The following is a 20,777-nucleotide window of genomic DNA, read 5'->3' as shown; positions in this document are numbered from 1 at the left end:
TGGGTGGCATTAAAGGTCTTTTGGGGGTAATGTACCATTTTAGTCGTATGTGCATGTGTTCTCTGCTGCAGGCTTGTCCATGCGATCGTGCCTAGAGCACTCTGGTTTCCAGGTGACAGACACGATTCACGGTATAGTATGAGATCTCTGAAGTTGGAGCATTCTCTACGAGTTTCGTTTCTTTATGACTCAGGGTGTTAAGTTATGATGAAAATGCTTATCTTGAAAACATTTTAAGTATCTGAGCAGTAAAATAGTAGCAGTGAATACTGAAATAGTACATTAAGCATTTCTCCTTCCTTCTGCTCCCTTAGAGAATGGTAATTTGATCAGAAGTAAAAAAAAGAAAAGAATGTTCTTGGTTTTTATAGGACCTGTATTAATAAGGTTTCTTACGTTGTCCCCTTTCTAATGTAGCTTTGCTCAGATTAGGAATTCAGTTTAATTAGGTCAATAAAAGTATTTGACACAATACATTTTGCTTTTCAGCCCTGAGAAGCATGTCTTTTGAGACACGTTGCAACATTGCAGCTTCTGTATCTGAATTTTAATAAAAGCATTCATCTTGTCATAAGGCTTAGAAATGAGTTTGTTGATCTTGTAGAGGCGCTTTGGAAACTCTACAAGATGGCAGCTGTCAGGCTTTCAATCTCACTTTCCAAGATAATAAAATTGTATCTAAATTTGTTTGTACTACACTTAATGCATTGGTATAAATATTGTTATAGTATTAAAGCCCTGGATTCACAGTCTGCATCTGCACTCCAGTTTTAGATTATTATTTTTTGTATTTGCTGATAAATATAGTATTTAAGAACTGCAATTTTATATGTTGAAAACAGAAAATTGCATTAGCTCCTCAAATTAGTTCTGTCAGTCTGATTCATGCATTATTTGTAAGTGGTTAAGCTATTTATAGTCTTATATTCAACATAAATTTACTTTTCTTTCAAACGTTTTAAAGTCTAAAAGAAACAAAATATACATCCTAGTATGGACCTGTAATCAATATTACTTCATTTTGGTTGTTGAGGTATGCCCAGGGCATTTTTGGTAGAAAAAGTCCAGCAGGAACTTATTTGCATATTAGGCCACACACCCCTGACATCACCATTGTTTCACACAGGGCTTTTTTGTAGAAAAAGCCCAGTGGGAATTCATCGGCATATTGAACCACACACCCTGATGCCAAGCCAGCCGGAACTGTGTTCCTGCTCAAAAAAAGCCCTGGGTACACCTGTACTTCATTTCCAGTAGACAAATCATACGCTTCTATATAATTGCCCATAACAATAAAAACAAGACTAAAATTTCCTGTACGACAGTAGTTTCTTCAGTTATCTCCATAAAGTAACCCTCTAGATATAGTTCCATTTTCCCCTTGATTTAGGAGTGCTTATAGCTTTGCTTCTTTTGTGAGAAATGAGACATATGATGGCAACTACCTATATTTACCGGTTAACTTTATGCAGTAAAGCAGCTCCAGCTAATATTAAGGAAGGAATGTGACAAAGATGATGGCATGGTATATAAATGCCTGCTTATCAGAAGCCTCTATTCTAGGCGATCCAACCATTATAATAGCTTTTCCCTGTAATATCTATTCTCCATTAGTTTTAGTAGAAACTAATGAACTTTGCAACAACTGTTCCATAATCCCCCTGGACGTTGGCCATTGTTTCTATGCAGTTAGAAAAAGTCCTGTTTCAAGAAGGCAGTAACCTGCTATTAGAACTGCCTTGATGTTTTTGCTTTAAAAATACTTAAAGGAAATCTGTAAAATTACATTAGCTGTACTGTTTCCAAGTCATCTTCAAGCTTTTATTAGTTGATATAGTGCAGTCTTCATATATTGTGCGATTATACAAAATCCTCTGCTTTACTCTATTTCATCACTGAATCAATTCCTCCAATAAAATGAAGAGCTCTTTCAGATGCTTTGATTCTAAACAAAATTACTTGGAAGCAGCCCCCTTTTATCTGAAGTCCTTGTCTCGCCTTAGATGTTATGCAGTGCCTGAATTAACCAAAGTAACCCTTTAGATTTGTTCTTCCATGATAGCTCTGAAATTTCACATTCCTGTTTGTTCTTCTCAGACCTAAATCCAGCTGTGCAGTTACATTTCTCAGGCATTGAAGTATAGTAGCATAAAAATCCTTTTAATACATGTGATCTAAGTAGGTTAAAAGGGAATACTTCTTGAGGTCCTAGAAAAACCCACTCTAATCCGCTTTGTTTCTGATGGAAGATTATACCATCATATGGGAGCATTAAGTAGGAAATACGTTTGAATGATAACCAATTTTGACTGCTGGACAAGGAGTAGTCAGTGAATAGAATAGTTCCAGTGACATAACTGTTGTCTAATAATGCAATTTTTCTGCAGTTGCTTTCCTTTGTGAATAAAGATAAATTACATGTTCATTGAAATTGTTACAGTAGCGTTTACGTACCCTTGTTAATTACAGTATTTTAATTGAAAGAACTACTGCATCAAGCGGAACAGTAGATTCAAGACCAGTTGCACCTTGACCACCAAGATTTTGGGGTAGGCTTTTGAGCATGTGAGTGAGCTTTGACACTCAAAAGCTTTTATACCCTGAAAATCTTGTTGGTCTTTAAGGTGTAATTGACACTGAATCTAGCTGTTCTAGCTATTCATGGCTACCCTCTCAAACTACCTTCATTGGATTAAAAATGGGATATTTCACTTTGAGCTAAATAAGCTAGTGACAAATTCACTATCTTTGTTGATACTCTAAATTATCAGTAGCAACTTGTTCAATTTGTTCTTTGTAAAGGGAATATTAAAGAAGAACATGTAGTTTCCCTGTTTTCATTAATATTCATAACATAAGTAGCTCTGATACAGAATTCTACCAGCTCTAAATCCATAATGGACTACAAAGTTTTCCATCTGTTCTGCATTTTAAATTGTGCAGTTGCAGTAAAAGCATGTGCCATTGAGTCCATAAGCTAAATCGCAGCTTGGAACCCTGGGAAATGCTTTTGTTGCGTGTTGAGTCTGTTGCGGCTCCCTAGGTCTGAAAAGGATTAAGGCTTTGCTTGCTTATATTGCTCTGTGAAGTGACATAAGATTATATCTAAAAATACTACAGTCAGAACATTCTACTGTAAGGCAACAAGTTACTACTAGGATAAACTATTGCTCCTTTATCCTTCTAACTAGAGAAAAGATTGTTTCAGCTGTCTTTTGTGTGTGGCAGCAGATAGTATAATTCCTTCCACTGTGTGTAATGCCCAGGAGGCTGCACCACTGTAGTAAAACCACACTTGGACTTCCTTACCTGGATCCTTCTGTGTAGAATAAATGTTTGGTTCCCAATTGCTGTATTCACAGATGACTACATCTGTTGCTAGAAGTATTAACTACTCTGTTGCTAATATCAGCTTGATTGGATTTCAATGGCACATCCTTTTGAAGTCATGTCTTTTTATTCAATGAGAATGGAATTGTGCTGGTGTATGGGATTTTCTGTAAAAGCAAAGAAAAAAGTCTTAAGTATAATTGTATACTTAAAGTATGAATTTTGTAACTCCCTTGATTGTGGTGGGGGCAAGTTGTTGGTTGTGTTGACGTTCAGCATCTTATTGTAATGTTGACTTTTCTCATTTATAGAGGTCCTGTAATAAAGGCGGCTCTGGACAGGCTCAGAAGGAAAATGACTTGCAGGTAAGTATTTCCTTTTAGTAGTTTGTGTCAGGCTGATATAAAAAGCACAGTCCTGTGTTGTGACCTTAACCAACTAGTTCTCAGACTGACAGAATACTTCTGATGACGATTCCTAGTAGAATAATTAAAGTAATTCAGCAATTTCCTTGCCCTTATTTAAGCTCATTTTATATGCTTTCTTGAATACAATGATGTAAATGATTGATTTAGTAAATAATTTGTGTAAATTTAACAACCTTGGGATATTTTTGGAAGCTTTAACTTTGCTTTAGTGTCTCATTAAACAGAATGGAAGCATTGTCTTGTTCAACTTTTTAAACAGTATGCAAGTTATACAAATCAGGCTGTCATAGTGTGTCTATACCACTAATACATAAGCACTTCTTGCAAACATAGTTGCTTCCATCTATTAAACTTTGGTTGATTAGGATGCTACTGTAGATACATGCTGTATTCCTAACCTTTTGGCTCCCACAAATATGCTTTCTCTCATCATAGGAATCATTAACTTGAATGTTTGCTTTGTGGGCCTAATATATGTAACGTTATTTATGAATAGGTTCAGGGGAAACATTACAGGAAGGAAGATGAATCCAACCAAAAAATGTAGTCCTGGTGTTGAAGAATCACCCAAAAAATAATTTCATGACATATTCATAGTATATGTACTGTTATGACAAATATAGTCGATAGTATATTGCATGGTGGTAGATCATGATACTGTAACGTTGTTCCAGTAAAATTATAGCATTAAACAGAGTAATAATGAGGCATCCAGAGTCATACCTAAGCTCTCCACCACTGGAGCTGGTAATAACACTGCCCCATTGAGAGCTAGGAGTTGGATCCCCAATCCTGTCCCCCCCCCCCCCACCGGCCCAGGCACAGGACCATTGTCTTTGATGGATTTAGTTTCAGCTGACTTTTTTAACCAACCAGCTGAAGCCTCCAAGCCCTTGGCTGTCCATCAACCCATCCCAAAGCTCCACACCAGCTGTGTGAGGGGGCGCATATAGATGTTAAACAATATGGGTGAGAGGATCACCCCTGTGGGATGCCGCATACTAGGGGGTGACATGGTGAAATCCTCTCCCCAAGTGCCACCCTCTGTCCCTAACCGTGAAGAAATGAGACAAGCCATTCCAAGACTGTCCCATGTATTCCACATCAGCAAGGCAGTGGGTCATAAGATCATAATTGACTGTATCGAACACTGCTGTCAAATCCAATAGTAAAAACAGCTGATCCTCCTCCATCCAGATGTCTGTGGAGATCATCTGTAAGGGCCATCCCATAGCCTGGGCGGAAACTGGAATGGATTCAGGATAGAGGAATCATTCAGGAGAGCCCGGAGCTGTTTGGCTGCCACTCTCTCATCTATCAATTAGATGATTAGCTCTCAATTATTCTTCATGTTGATAAGCAATGGAGAATATCAGAGCTCGTTCCATGGAGAAAGTAGTCAAATAGATAACTATGAACTTATCCTGAGAAAGGAGGGAAGTGTAAAATATTTATCATGGATTTGTTTCAGAACATAAAAGCCCCCTATCATGGTTGTGAAAATCCCTTCCCCTAAAAAATGCTGTTGCAAAATATATCGTAACCAATGCATTAAAGCCTATCATACTCTTCAAAAACTTTCTTCTGTGGCAGCATCAGAAGGACTTCTCCTATGAGACAAATATAGCAATAGTAGAATTTACCATCCTGTCATGTTCCTTGCCCTTCAGGATCCATGGAATACAGAGGGCAGCTTCACCAGCCCTAAGAAAGATGTCCCTGGCCTGAATTATACTGCTCAGGTACAAGGTTAGATAAGCACCTTTCTGCTCACTAGGCTTTAACTTGAGCACTCAGTACAACTACACTAGATTATTTTGGTACAGGACTAAGTGCATACAGGACTGCTCATTTAATCACAGAATTCAAAGATTGGACAACAGTCCTTGACTTCCCTTCCCCCAATAGCATAGCATAGTAATGTGACACTTTTGAATTCTGTGATTAAATGAGTAGCCCTGTACACACTTAGTCCTGTACCACAACAGTTTAGTGTAGTTGTACTGAGTGCTCAAGTTAAAGCCTAGTGAGCAGAAAGGTGCTTATCTAACCTTGTACTTGAGCAGTATAATTCAGGCCAGGGTTATCTTTCCTAGGGCTGGTGAAGCTGCTTTCTGTATTCCATGGATCCTGAAGGGCATAAATTCATAAATATTAGTGATTAATAGGCTACTGCTAGCAGAAAGTGATATGCAGATTTCCTTAAAAGTAAATTCTCCTCCCCCCCCCCTCAAAAAAAAAATCTACGGAAGAATTGAATGGTTTGGTAAGAATCTTACCTTCTAATTAGACCAGATATATCAAGATTTTTTTTTTCTGTTAGCTGAAAATATCTTAATTACTATTTTTTCTAGTTTACTCATACTTCTGCTGGTAGTGATCACTAATCTTGTTAACTACAAGACCCCTTCACAAAGTGATTTATGAATGACTAGCCTGTTAAGTTTCTCTAATGTGCATATGTTTGTCTACTTCTGACCTTGCTTTAATCTGTGTATCGTCTGATATATCTCATCTGCTGTATTAACGCATCATCTGCTGTGTTACATTCAACTTAAACCTATTAATAGCCTGCTTCTCTCCCTAATTGGAACCCAAAGCATCTTATCACATAATTCTCCTCTCTTCTACTTTATCCCCACAACAACCACCTTGTGAGGTAGGTTAAACTGTGATTGTGATAAACCCAGCATTATCCAACAAACTTCCATGCCAGAGCAGAAATTTGAACCCAGTTGATCTAGAGCTCAGTCAGACATGCTAACCACTATGCCACAACAGCTCTCCCTAAAAACAAGTTGGATTACCTAGAGCAAAGCAGAGTTTAAAATAATTTGCTGGTTGTTGTCCATAATGGGTTATCTTCATGACCCTTGTTTTTGTGGATTGTGGTAGGTTGGTGGTTCACCTTTATTCTTTTGTCATCTGACACTATAGTGTTGTCTCATGCATTGATTTTGCCTTTGGACACTTGAAAATCCATAGAATTAGCATAGACACTCAGGTACTTGACGTTCTTGCACTTATGCTGAAGCTTGTGACTTCATTGCTGTAAAATCTGTACAATAAAACTAAGATTATAATTATAACAAATTAAGGACACAGTTCAGAGAAAGCAGGTCTACCTGAAATCTTATTCAAGTCTTTTCAGTGGGACTTAGTCCCAAGAAAGTGCTCATAGGATGGCATTGCTAGTGAGGCTCAAGAGGACAATAACAGCTTCAACTTCCTTTAAACTGCACCCTTGGTAAGATTAAGCTTGGAAAAGAGAGTGCTCTACAACATCCTGTTAGGTCCAGAGATAGGATTTTCTGCTAAACTGACAGCTGTATATAATGCAAATTATGTTTATTCCAAACTATAATTTGTTTTTTTATGTCTCATATTAGAACTTGTGTGCCAACTGCTGTGCTTTGTTTTCTTTAGGGTGCAGAAGCTGTTGTTCTTGAGAGTGTTATGTTTGCCATTCTTGCAGAGAGATCTCTTGGACCAAAACTCTATGGAATCTTTCCACAAGGCCGATTGGAGGAATTTATTCCTGTAAGTGACAGCTATGATCAGTCAACACTCTGATTTAAGTAGTTCAGAAAATATTGTAGTTCATCATGACCAAGTCATCACTGCATTGCTAACAGAGATGGGGAATAAAGTATCTGCTAGCTTGCAGGAATAGTTTCTGTTAATTTGATGCTACAGTTGGACGTGGCAGTGGAGAGAGTAACCCATCATCTTGGGTTTCCTGATGCTAACCTTTTACATCAGCTTAGTGAATACCGTAAACTGTGCTCTACCTTTATTTTTCTCTAGAGCAGCAGAGAAAAAATGAGCATTAAGGTGGGAAAGTATAGAAGTGAATAACAATAATGCAAGCAGTAGTAGGGAATGTTTGCTAATATCTGCTATTTGTCATTCCACAGTGGTGGTTCTGGCAAAAAAAAAAAATCACTGGTTGGAATTTTCAAGACACTTGACATTCCTCAGTTTCTACTGTTATGTTTCAGAGCAGGAAGCTGGACACAGAGGAACTCAGCTTGCCTGATATATCAGCAGAAATAGCTGAGAAAATGGCTAGATTTCATGGTATGAAAATGCCTTTTAATAAAGAACCCAAATGGCTTTTTGGAACCATAGAGAAGTAAGTAACTTTAATTTTACTGTCCTCTTATAAAAACCTTAGTTTGGCATGACAGCCAAGATTTTTCAGTAGGATGGCTCTTATTGAAGCTCAGTGGGAGAATTTCATGGAAGCTGGCCCCTAAAAAGTGTATAGTAGGAAGATGTAAGCCGCCCTGAGCCTGCTTTGGTGGGGAGGGCGGGATATAAATTAAAAATTATTATTATTATTTTCCCTTAAGCTAACTTCAGGGTGACAAGATACTCCTTTATAGAAACATAATTTTCTTAAAAACAGTAGGAGTGGCATTCTAGTTTACAAATATTAAATTGTAAATCACTTTTCACAGGTACTTAAACCAAGTGATGAGAATCAAGTTTACCAGGGAGTCACGAGTTAGAAAACTGAACAAGATCCTGAGTTACAATCTGCCTCAAGAAATGAAAAACCTGCGGTAGTATTCTAGTTTATTATCACCTAACTTCCTAGCTTTAGTATGTAATTGCCTATGAATATTTTATTGGTAATAGTTAAATGAAGAAATTATGCAGCTTTAACTGTAATTTTTAAGTTACTTTAAATTTATTACATTTACATATGTAATTGCATTGTAGCTGAGAAAACTGCTTGTGGATTGCATTGTATATTAGATTCCTTGGATTCATTTGTCGTGGTTCGTGGGAAGTTTCAACAGTTTTGTACACAGGCAAATGGTTGAATACATTAGAACAGAATGTTCTCTCTTAAGAATGCTTGAGACTTCTAACATCTTCATATTGGCATCTATACATGGACAGCCATGGGGCTATTCAGGACAAGTTGTACATTGGCTGTATATTTGGAAGGACTCAAGTGCCTCCATTATATCACCAGGTGTATACAGAATGCTTGCACAGCAATTGACATGGCAGAAAAAGAGTTACTGCTGATGAGGTTAAATTGATCAAAGTCAGCACACAGACTATCACTATTCCTAGGGCGATGGAAGCCAGTAAGTGATCGCATAGAGCTTGCCTTCTGTGGAGGTGGGATGTGCTACATCAGACAATTCTTACTAGAGAAAGACCTTGCTTAAAAACTAGTGACAGTCACTGATTGGAATTTCTGAGCTTCCACAATATAAACAATCAATGGGAAGAGGGTTTCCTGGCTTCAGAAGGAGTAGTCAGTGGAAAAAATACACCCCCTTTTTGCATTGCCCTTTCTACCAACTGCAGCTTATTGACGATCTTCTATTGTGTAAATAAATAGATGGTGAGGTCTGAACTCTGGTCTGTGATCTTTTCTTTTCCAGGTCATTGCTGGAAGGTACTCCATCACCAGTTGTGTTTTGCCATAATGATTGTCAAGAAGGTACCATAGTTTTGTTTTATAACTGATACCCTTTTCCTACACTTTAAGAAAATAATAGTCTGTCTTAAAATAACTAGTCAAAATAAAGAGCATCTCAGACTCCATTTATATATAAAGTGACAAAGCAAAAAACATAATTGTATAATATTGTATGGGCCCAGCATCTGATTTAAATTGGGTCTACAGTTGTTTCACTTGCAGTTTTTGCATCGTGCCAGAAATCCATAGACCAGCCAAATATAATGCTGGCATGCTACCACTGTACACATAGCAGCATTGCATGTGTAGCAGCCCAATTTAAGTAAGATTCTGGGGTGCGTTCAGTAGTGTCCCTGAAGCAAGCTCTTGCTTGCCAGCATCATGTTTAAATTTGGTTCATACTTGAGGCAGTATTTGGCCCATGGTGATTATAGAGAGGTATGGTGTACTGGAGAAAATATTAGGAGAGGAGTGAGGGCTTAGGAATTACCACAGTAAGCTGTGCCATATATTTACACATGTTATACAAATAGGAGTGGCATGTCAGTCAACTGGCCAAATACTGTCAGGTAACTTCTTATTTATTGTGGAGAATTATTGTCAAATATTCCATGAAGTCTAGAATGACAATGTGTAGAGATGGCAGCTTTCTTTTAAAATTTCATTATAATACCAAGCTTCTCACATTGTTGTAACTGTACGCATCTCTTACATGGCAACTTGACCTGCAGTCTGCTTACTGCAACTACATTTTAAAATCGACTGGATTTTTAAAAATTGATACTTGTGCTTCATTTGTTTTTAATTTCATTTTTTAAAAAAAAAAAAATTAAAGACACTGGTAGGTTTAAACAAACCAAAAAATGAGGTCCTCTAGAAAACCAGAAGACTAGGGCAAAGCCAGAACCATCCAGAACACCCAAAAGACAGAAATTATCAAATGAAAATTATTTGGAATGTATAAATCCCAAATGGAAAACTATAATGAAATATGAACCAAAATTCTAGTGTAAGTTTACCCACTCTATTTGCAGTAGAGCAGCATAAATCTGCTAGATTTGGTTGAACTAGATGGCCTGTATAGCCCCATCCAACTATATGATTCTATGAAATCCAAACCAAAAAAACCCCTTGAATACTTGACAGTATTGTACAATATGGTTGACTATGATTTTAGATGTGTCAGATATCCAGTGCTCTATGTAACAGCATAAGAAATGTCCAGTGTTCTATGGAATAATGTACAGTGGAAGATGTACAGCTGTGCCAAAATTATCATGTTTCATGTAGCCCCACCAACTTTATACAGCAGGCTGTTTTATGTTATGCAATATGGTAACATAATTCAGCATGTTTCATTTAGTACTGCTGGCAAGATTGGTATTTGAATATATGTGTGTGTGTGCGTATGAGAGAGAGAGAGATAGGGAACTAGTTCCACTCATTACATCATGTAAAGTATAACCAACAATTGGATCCACAGTGGGGACTGTGAAGGTGCAGGGGTGTGTATGTAGACATAAACAGGCTTGATTCTTCATTGCATTGGGTCAACAGACAAGGAGCATGTTTAGCCCCAACCATAAGGGAGCCCTGAGTGCACTCCTTTATTTACAGTTTAAATGAATAAATATCATTGCTCATTTAGTGTTCAGCATATTTGAGTAGTGGTCACATAATTGTAGACTGCAAAGCATTTAACTCCTATTGGAAGCCCTCAAAGTGTTTATTCTTTTTCCCCCAGGAAATATCTTGCTGCTTGAAGGCAGAGAAGATTCTGAAAAACAAAAACTGATGCTTATTGACTTTGAATATAGCAGCTACAATTATAGGTAAGTTTGTTCTGCCGGACCATACTTCTTACTTTTAATAAAAGATAACTGTAGAGTTACTAAATGCTTAATTAGTTGCCTAAATTGTATTTTGTCTACACTTGATTCAAGATTTCCAGTGTTGGAGTTGGGTGACTGGATCGGTATCATGGTGTTGGGGATGTGGTATTTAATCTTTTCTCCCTGCCACTTTTTCATTATAAATTATTTCCCACCTAGCTACTATCTACCTTACTTTCTCCCAGCGGTGTAAGTGGGTTTGTTGTCTGTGTGTGTGTTGGGGGGGGGGGGGGGCGGAATAGTTACATCAGAGGGGAAAAAATCAGTTACATTAGGGGTTCTCTTCCAAGGGTAGCTTTAAAAAAAAAGTTAAGGGATGATCATTAATCTCATTTGGCTTTGCCTTGAAACATTATCTGTTCACTTATTTGTGGAAATTACACTGGAAAGTGGCATCAAAGACAACTGCAGGAGCCCTGACCTGGATAGCCCAGGCAAGCCTAATCTCGTCAGAGCTCAGAAGCTAAATTGGGTCAGATCTGGAAGGTATTTGGATGGGAGACTTCCTTGGAATATCAGGGGCAGGAGCAGGCTTTATTCATCCACCTCTGAGTATCCTTCATGCCCCCAGTAGGAGTCAGTTATCAGATTGCCATGACTTCCTGGTGCACACACAAAAAAAACAACAAAAAAACCTTTTAAAAGGCATCTGCAGAAATTGCCCATCTATTGAAATAAAAGAAAGAAACAGTATCCATACAATACTTTATCATTTTTGGTTCAGTGTTCACTCAACAGTATGAGTGATTCCATATTCCCAAGAACACAGGTGAGTTAATTTTCCTGTGCAGGCTATCAAGTGGGTGAACATGTTTCCATTGTTCAAGGACTCTGGTATTTCCTGGATGTGCAGAGAATAGAGCTTGTGAAAGTAATGATCTGTAACTTTTCCCTCTGATCCACTGAGTTATTTTTCTCATCTCAGGAATTGGGGTTAAGCTTTTGATGCTGTCACAACAAGCAGCCTAGTATGGTAGGCCCTATGTAGTAGCCATCTGCTGTACTATGGTGACAGTCACTTCCTATTACAGAATAAAAATGCTACACAATAACATGAGTGATGCTATTTTAGTTCATCTTACCAGTTTAAAGTTCTTTTCAGATAGCAGAAAATGGCAGAACTCTGCACTTAGCTTTCCTAGATGTAAAGGATCCAGTAGGTGACTTTTTGGTTATCAATGAGAGAAATATCATCTTTGGATGCTGCTAACCTTTGGCATTAGGATGCTGCTTCCTTGCACTGTTGGGTTGCTGCAGCTAAAACAGTAATAAGATGAGTATCAGTGCCCTTGTGTTAAACCAAATACTAGTGGGCTTGTGTGTAAATTGTAGGGGCGATAAGACCCAAAGCTAGCTCAATCTAGAGTTTTAATCAACCCAGGATTAAACGTCTAGATTGGATAAGATTTTTCTGCTTAATGTTTTAACCAATTAACAGCTTGTTCTCAATTTGCAAAATGTATAATTTCAGGACCTGATCCCATTTTTTCCCCAAAGTTGTAGTGGTAGTGCAAACTGCTAGAGGCAAAATTTTTCACTGCAGTTAAGCATTAGGCAATTCAATGTGGAGGTTTGCTTAATGTCTGTAGTATAGTTTGAACTCTGTATTTATAGGGTCCCAGGTTAAATCTCTGGCATCATTAAAGGATTTCAAGCCTAATTTAAGATTACCATTAGGCTTGTAAAAGAAACATTTCTATATTGAATCCCTAATATCCATTTAAATTGGGATTGGCTGTTCTTACATTTGTAGAAATGATACGGCATTCATCTAGGCTATAGTTACCTGGTATGCCAACATTGTACATGTAGCGTACAAGATTGAAACATGATGCTGTCCATACAACAACCTCAACAAGGAAGGTCATTTTGCACACCCAGCAAGACTTTTTTAAAGTGGATTTCCTGTAGCACAGCCAGGAGAGGTAGATTTTAGAGACCTCCTAAGTATTGGACTAAAATGGCCTTGGTTTGATTCAAGTCACATCATTATGCTGTTGTGTAGTAGCTCAGTGATGGGTAACACACTTTACATATATACAGTTAATGGTCCAGTTATTGGTATCTGCAGTGAAAAGATCTCTTAATACCTGGTGTCAAAGAAAATATGTGATCGGTAGCACTGATCATCTGACTAGTATCAGCTTCATATACCCATATTTCTAGTCTAAATTTCTAGGGAAAGAGATTGCAACACTTGTAGCCACGATATTTAAATATAGGGTTAAAAGAATGTTTGTAAAGCATTTTTCTTAAGAATTGATCATTCTCAATATAGGGGGTTTGACATTGGGAATCACTTCTGTGAATGGATGTATGACTACGTGTATGAAAAATATCCATTCTTCAAGGCAAGCTTCCTGAAGTATCCCACGAAGAAGCAGCAGGTAAGTAATTCTGTACAACTATTTTGAGAACCTCCACTTTAGAAACTATTGGTGATATTACAGTCTTTATAATGTTGGTCACTGCCCTATTATGAGCCCATATCAACAGCCTAGAAGTTATTTCAGAGTCATTCTAAAGTGTGAAGTAAGTTTTCTGAACTTTGGCTTGTGCTTCAGTAGTTGGGTGCTGGGCTTCTTGATTAGATTGTTCAAAGCATATTTTATTAGCAGGAAACTTCCATCCACTTTGTCCATGGCCAGGGAGATAATCCTTGTCTTCCTACCAAAATACTGAATTGCATCTTTTGACCAAGCTTAGGGAATCTTGTCTGACCTCAGACAAATTTGATTTTACTACAGTTTTGAATTTTGAACAATGTTACATTGAATTAGTATTGTGAATTTTAACTTGTGCACAGACATTGAAACTGTTAAGAATTTATACTAATAATTACTTGGTACAGGCTCATTTGCCATTCTGACTACTTTCTGTCATTTAGCTCCACTTCATCTCCAGTTACCTAGCTGCATCTCAGAATGGGTTTGAAAATCTGAGCAATGAAGACAGGTCCAAAATAGAAGATGAAATGTTGATTGAAGTCAACAGGTAACCTCTCTTTTCATTCTGAATACAGTTCCTATGGATATTAAGATGTCAGTTATCCAGGCCTTTTAAAAACATAAGAACATAACAGAAGCCATGTTGGATCAGGCCAGTGGCCCATCCAGTCCAACACTCTGTGTCACACAGTGGCCAAAAAAACCAGGCGCCATCAGGAGGTCCATCAGTGGGGCCAGGACACTAGAAGCCCTCCCACTGTGCCCAAGCACCAAGAATACAGAGCATCACTGCCCCAGAGTTTCAATGATAAGCTGTGGCTAATAGCCACCGATGGACCTCTGCTCCATATGCTTATCCAATCCCCCCTTGAAGCTGTTTATGCTGGCAGCTGTCACCACTCATGTTGGGGTGGGGGATAGAGTCAGCTTGCTCTTTTTCCGAATGGTGGGAGCTCATAAAGTTGCTATGGTGCACAGTTACCTAGCTTTTCAGATCACCTTGAAGGGTGCCAGAAAATGGGCTGATCATTCACTGGAAACCAGCAGTTCATCCCTAGGAATTCAAAAATAGTTCAGCAGCATCAAGGACATATAATTCTAATGCAGTTGTCATAGTTACTTCAGGCATAAAACTGAACTTGTTTTCATTCTGTTTTCAAATATAAAGAATTTTAGCATAGAAATAGACAGATTACTCTACATTCCTCAACAATAGCCGTTGGAGAGGGCAGAAGTCTCTGTAGGCTGGGTTGGATCTCACAATATGTCAGTGGAAGGTATTAATCGTTGTGGGTCTGTCCCTCATTCCCCTCCCCCTGCATTTGTTTCCTTTCCCAAGAAAGTTTATTCCTGAGTTTGTGGGACCCGTGTAGGCTAATTGCCTGGATCCAGAGGGTGCCATGAAGAGGGAGAAGAAGACAGAATACCCTTTCTAATCTAACTAAGCTGTTCATTTTTAGCATATTGTCAAAACTGCATTTTATATGCCTAAGAAAGCAGAAACAGCAGAGATACAGTTATAAATAGTTATAAATATATAGCTATAAATATTCTGATTGGGTTTGCCATGTGATCCTTGCTGTGTGATGATCTGTTCTAACCTCCTAACATTGAAGGCATTGCAAATGGGACTTTTTTGCATATCCTGATTAAGGAATGCATGAAAGTAAAGCATGCCATTTTGAAATTCACAACCTGGACAATTCATGTGTAGCTTAAAAATCAACTTGGTCAAGCAAGGCAAAAGCTAAGTTTACATTAGATACTGAAATTTTGTTCTTGTTGACAGGTTTGCCCTTGCATCTCATTTCTTATGGGGTCTGTGGTCCATTATACAGGCAAAGATATCATCTATTGAGTTTGGATACATGGTATGTCATTTTAATACTATTTTAGCACTTACTTTAAGCCAGTGGTCTTATTTTAAGCCTTTTTGAGTCTGTGGCCACTTTTGTGATTTTGACGCATGGTAGTGGGCACGGTGACAAAATGGCTCCCACAAGGTGAATTAAACACAAAATATCAAGTTGTGATGCCATGTATAACTCTTAATAGTTCTTCCAGAAATGTTGAAAATTATGTTTAACAGGATGCCTTTTAAAATGAACATACTGTTTTAAAATATTTTCTTGCATACACACAGCTTATCCTCAGCTAGTCAGTCAGTGAAGATTCTTGTGCTATGGTGGCAGCTGCTCCCCAAGCAGTTTCTTAAAAATCTGCACAGCCAATCAGAAGCCCTGTTGCACAAAAGCCCCACGTGGCCCCACTCACTTCCTAAATATTTGGTGGTTGCCATAAAAGGTGTTGGAGGGCACCTTGGCATCAGGTTGGGGACCCCGATCTAATCATTAGCATGCTTAAGAGGGCAATTACTATGTCCAGATAAGATTTCTTTTGTCCTAATTTCATCCTCTCAAAGGCCTTTCTTTATTTGTACATTGCTTACTTGAGTCACCAGTCAGGCCATACTTAAGTTTATGGTTTCGTTCATGGTTGCAGATCTTGACATCTAAAAGAGTGATGTGTTATTAGTACGGTTACTCAAAAATGAGTCAATTAAAATACAGCATGTGAGTGATTAACAATTACATTTGCATGTGATTCATGCAGATGTTATGTGACATTATGGCTTCCCATGCTTAATCCCCAGAGCCTACAAATTCTTTTCTGAAGAATTATATGTCTCCTAGCATAGGTAAAGTTATAGCTAAAAATGCAATAAGAATTCAGGGACCAAAACATGGATCACAGAACCATAGAACTGCTTCAGGCTCTTGATTATATGTAGACATATGGCTGTACTATAGATTCAACAGGTACTAACATTGCTCCACAAAACCCAGGAAAAGAGTATTAGAAATTACCTTAAACTGAAGGAATTCCCAGTTTATTTAAAGGCTATACTCTTGGGGATAAAAGGTGGTCTGAGGGTCACAATGTGCCTGCACCCATCCCACTGGAAATAGGAGATCACTTTAGAAGCCCTGCATCATTGCAAGGGCATCTGGGTCCATCTCTGATTTCCTGCTGAGGATGGGGAGAGGGAAGTGATAATAATCACATACTGCTTTTATAGTATTAATTGTATGGCTGGTATGAAGGGAGCAGTGGTCTGGTTGAATTCTTGGCGCAAAGTAACCAGTCCAGAAATTTTACATTCATGCTATAGCACTAGTTGTCAGATGCTTCGCTTCAACCTATATCAGAGCAGTAGTGTATTTTAGTTAATAGTACCAATAGTACCTCTATCAACCAGTTAATAGAGAGCCAGTTTGGTGCAGTGGTTAACTGCCTGGATTCTTATCTGGAAGAACCAGGTTTGATCCCTCACTCCTCCACTTGCAGCTGCTGGAATGGCCTTGGGTCAGCCATAGCTCTCGCAGGTGTTGTCCTTGAAAGGGCAGCTGCTGTAAGAGCTCTCTCAGCCCCACCCACCTCACAGGGTATCTGTTGTTGTGGGGAAGGTAAAAGAGATTGTGACCGCTCTGAGATTCAGAGTATAGGGCAGGATATAAATCCAGTATCATCATCATCTTCTGTATGACTTTGAGTGGGAAATAAAACTTCCCCCACACTCATGTTACAGCATTTGATATTAAATAAGACTTAACATATGTAATGTAGCTGCATTCAAAAGTGGTTTCTGACTTTCTAACTTTGCTATTTAGTAGCAAAGCATTGAAATAATCAGATCACAGATCAAGCTAAGACAATTGGTAATGATCCCTCTAACGCTTCATAAATGAAATGTGTGTTTGTGTAGTTCTGTTTAAGTGTACTGAAATAGGGGCAGCATGGAAAGTGGCTTGGTAATTTTAACTGTTCCATTTTATCTCACTTAGGACTATGCACTCTCACGATTTGATGCCTACTTTGACCAAAAGAGGAAACTCAAAGTGTGAAGGTGGAAGATGGGACAATCAGTGTTCATACTGTATAAGGAAGGCAGCTGGGCAGAAATTCCACTGTGCTTAGGCTACTGTAGTTGTAATGAAGGTTTTGCAAATTCCAACTACTCGGATGCAATGCTGAAGACTGCACAAAATGGCTAGGTTTACTTTTTTACAGTTTTATAAGTCTCTGGAATGAGAAGTGACATCTGGAGTATAATATAACAGTGCAATATCAAGCTTTTTAATCTAGACGGTATTATGAGGGAAGCTTTCAGTTTTAATGTGAATCATCCCACACTTGAAGAGCAAACAGTGTTAACTGTGGGTACCTATTTTTTAATGAAGGCATTTTATTGAATACTGTTAATGCATTGTATATGCTACCAGTTAATGGGGAACCCCTAGATGTGTTTAGGGAGAACTGATATACTGTGAAGCTTGGGGGAAGCCTGTTTGTGAGCTGCTGTTCTCATAGGGTATGTCGAGCAATTCATCTCCAGAAAACTACTGGTCAACTAACACTAATGCCTAAATAGCAAGAGAGGAGCTCCTGGCTTCTGTTCTCTGCAGGCAAAGGTAGCTTTCACTAACTGATACCTTGATGGAATAAGGTAATATAGAGAAATCTCAGACTGGGAATTACATTGCCTTCCACATTAGCTTATTCCACAACTTTGACCAAGAATGTGTGTTGAACTGCCCAGCAACAATTCCACAGATTGCATTGGTTTTGTACAGATGTTTCCTGGGCTGGCAGCACTGGGATTGAGTGCCTTTAATTCCTCTAGCAGCCTCTCTTTGACTTGAAGGGTAGAAAATTGGGGTGAATGAAATGGACAGCATTCAAGGAATACATTTGACCAGTTGCGGCATGCTGGTGCCTTGTAAGGGGCACACTGTTCCTTGTTTAAACCCCTGATTTGCAGCTTGTTCTGCTGGATAAGTGGATGTCTCTTGTGCAAAAAATTGGAAAGGTGTGAATTCTACAAGTATTTATGTTCTTTTAAGAGCTTCTAGAAAATGTATTCTTTGACTTGTGCTTTCTGCTAACATGTATTGTACAAATAAATTTTTTTAAGTCTTCACTTTTTTCCAGTGTCTCTTCATAAACAGTACAGATTATCAATTTTAATTTTGTTCTATGCAGTAAGTGAAGGGAATCAAATGGTAGTAAAAGGAGTACACTAAAAGTTCCAGAACAGTTGCAGCTGGGAGACCTTTTCTTCTGTGATGTAATCCTCCCTGTGCACCTTCACAATCCTGTGTGTTTCTACTGCAATAGTTGGTGACACTATCACACTGGTGGTTTAACTCTACCATCTCCATTGTAAAATGTCACTAAATCACAACTCAAAGTGATCAGGGGATGGGCGAACCAAACTGCATTTTTGATGCCCAAAATCTTGGACTTTGGAAATGACCTCAGCACAGTTACAAAAGCTGAGGGGTGTTGGGGGGTTTTTTTTACACTGAAGGAGTGGATTGGCTTGTGCATTCAGGAGGTTTTGAGAAGAAATATTAACAACTGTACAATCTGATATCTAGGCTTAACCATCAGTAATTATATGGAGGATGTTCTCTGCATAGCTGTATTCTTTCTTAGAAGAATGTTTTATTAAAATTCCAGTTCTTATGCCCTTCCTTCCTCAAAATGCACTTGAAATGGCTACAGTAAGTTATAGGTATCAGCTAAAATTGCCATCAAACAATATTTAAAAATTCACATTCCTAATTGTGTTTAAACACTGAGTGCATTGATGCTGATAAATTAAGTACTTTTCTCTCAGTGTAGGAGGTTCTATTGGTGTTGTGTTTTGCTAGCATGTCTGCAAAGATGGGCTGTAGTGCAAGAGGTTTGTACTGACTACTGTGTACTTGCCCATAACTGTTTTGGCACAAAATGGTTACATCTTGGAGGGAAATGGGCAGCTGGAGGGAAATTAATGTAAAGTAGCCACTATGTGCTTAGTTGAAAGCTCAGAAGTGCATTTAGAAAATGGTGGCCCTCTTTATTAACCCTGAAAGTCCATTATACCATCTGCTGGTATGTGTTAACTCCACCAGAAATTTCCAATAATGTAAATGGCTTCTTCTAGCAAAATATTACTTCCTTACCATCCCCTCCCACTGTGGCCCCAGGAACCATCAGGAAGGGGGAATCTGTAAACACACTCTCTGTAGAAATACTGCTGGATCCAACTCAGAATGTAAAAGGTTTTTATTTCTGTAGACATCACTTATGAACTCTATAGGGTGGGATTTATCTAATCCTCCTTGTGAGCCATTTCAAACTGTTTCTCTGTTGCAAGAGGACTCCTTTGTAGGAAGCAACCACACAAGACACATGTCCTGGGAGAATTGCTCAGCTTGCAAGCCAGCAGTCTTTATAGGATTTTGGTCTCAGATTTTGTCATCACAATCACAAGACTCGCACAAGGGACATGCAAAACATTTACCGAAATACCGAAATCTACCATGACAATTATCCAGAAATAACTTGTCTCAAGGTGACAGATGTAAGAACATCTCTGTTTCCCCACATTTGAGAAAGTCCCTGCTGACCTTTGTCTGGGTAGCTAGACTCGTGATCTTCCCACCCATCTAGTGGTTGCTGGGTCAAAAAGTCATGTAGCTGTTCTCTGTAATTGGGGCAGTGTTAAGTCTTTACTGCATGATGGGTAAGTGCTATGTGTTACGGATTCAGGTCATGTTGAATGGTACCACACTCCTTGTTTTGCTTACAGAAGGCATTACTGGTTCTTTGACTTCATGACTTGAACGTGGTTATATTTGCTTTCTCTCTTCCCTGCCCTCCGCATCCCTGCCTAGGAGTGAGGAAAATGTGGGAGAAGATTCTGCCCTTTCTTCCCCATTCATCTCCAGCCAGTCGATTTTAAAGGCTGAATGAAACGGAGTGAAGGGGCAGGGGGGAGAACCTTAAGGCAGTTTAAAAACCAACAAGCAACTGGACAAAAATAGTTGGGTTTTGGAGGAAGAAGGAACAGGAGGTATCCTGACCAGACAGGCAGTCCAACAAGGGTTTTAGAGAATTATGTACACAGGAAGGGTTTGAATGCTGTTCCTGTAAAAACCATGAAGTGTTAAGATTTGTCTCATTACTGTGTTGAAGTCAGATTTTGTAACTATCTCCCCTATAATACTCCAGACAGAGTGGTTACAGGTTCACCTAATTGCCCAGTGGCTGAGCTGCCTTTTCAGTCTCAATAGAGAGCAACCCCCATCCTCCACCTCCAGGACAGACAAGGTCCAAGTCATTGCTTCACAGAGGAGAGAAAGAAACCCTTCCCTTGATTGAGCAAGAGGGAAAGAGCCAGAAA

The 20,777-nt window shown here is 38.7% G+C and overlaps 1 protein-coding gene across 1 annotated transcript in view; it reads left to right on the top strand.

The window, feature by feature from the left end:
• CHKA (choline kinase alpha) overlaps positions 1 to 18,524 on the top strand; it is a 29,787-nt gene extending 11,263 nt beyond the window's left edge. The window contains exons 3-12 of the mRNA XM_060261413.1: positions 3,642 to 3,695; positions 7,185 to 7,298; positions 7,760 to 7,893; positions 8,222 to 8,326; positions 9,167 to 9,225; positions 10,949 to 11,036; positions 13,375 to 13,483; positions 13,984 to 14,090; positions 15,333 to 15,414; positions 17,389 to 18,524. Coding sequence (XP_060117396.1) covers positions 3,642 to 3,695; positions 7,185 to 7,298; positions 7,760 to 7,893; positions 8,222 to 8,326; positions 9,167 to 9,225; positions 10,949 to 11,036; positions 13,375 to 13,483; positions 13,984 to 14,090; positions 15,333 to 15,414; positions 17,389 to 17,448 — 912 coding nt within the window. The 3' untranslated portion in view covers positions 17,449 to 18,524. The remainder of the gene's footprint in view (positions 1 to 3,641; positions 3,696 to 7,184; positions 7,299 to 7,759; positions 7,894 to 8,221; positions 8,327 to 9,166; positions 9,226 to 10,948; positions 11,037 to 13,374; positions 13,484 to 13,983; positions 14,091 to 15,332; positions 15,415 to 17,388) is intronic.
• Positions 18,525 to 20,777: the final 2,253 nt, after the last annotated feature.

Source organism: Heteronotia binoei, chromosome 21, assembly GCF_032191835.1.
Source record: "Heteronotia binoei isolate CCM8104 ecotype False Entrance Well chromosome 21, APGP_CSIRO_Hbin_v1, whole genome shotgun sequence".
Taxonomy (NCBI): domain Eukaryota; kingdom Metazoa; phylum Chordata; class Lepidosauria; order Squamata; family Gekkonidae; genus Heteronotia; species Heteronotia binoei.
The sequence above is the reverse complement of the archived record's forward strand: the minus strand, read 5'-3'. Positions and strand labels throughout refer to the sequence as shown.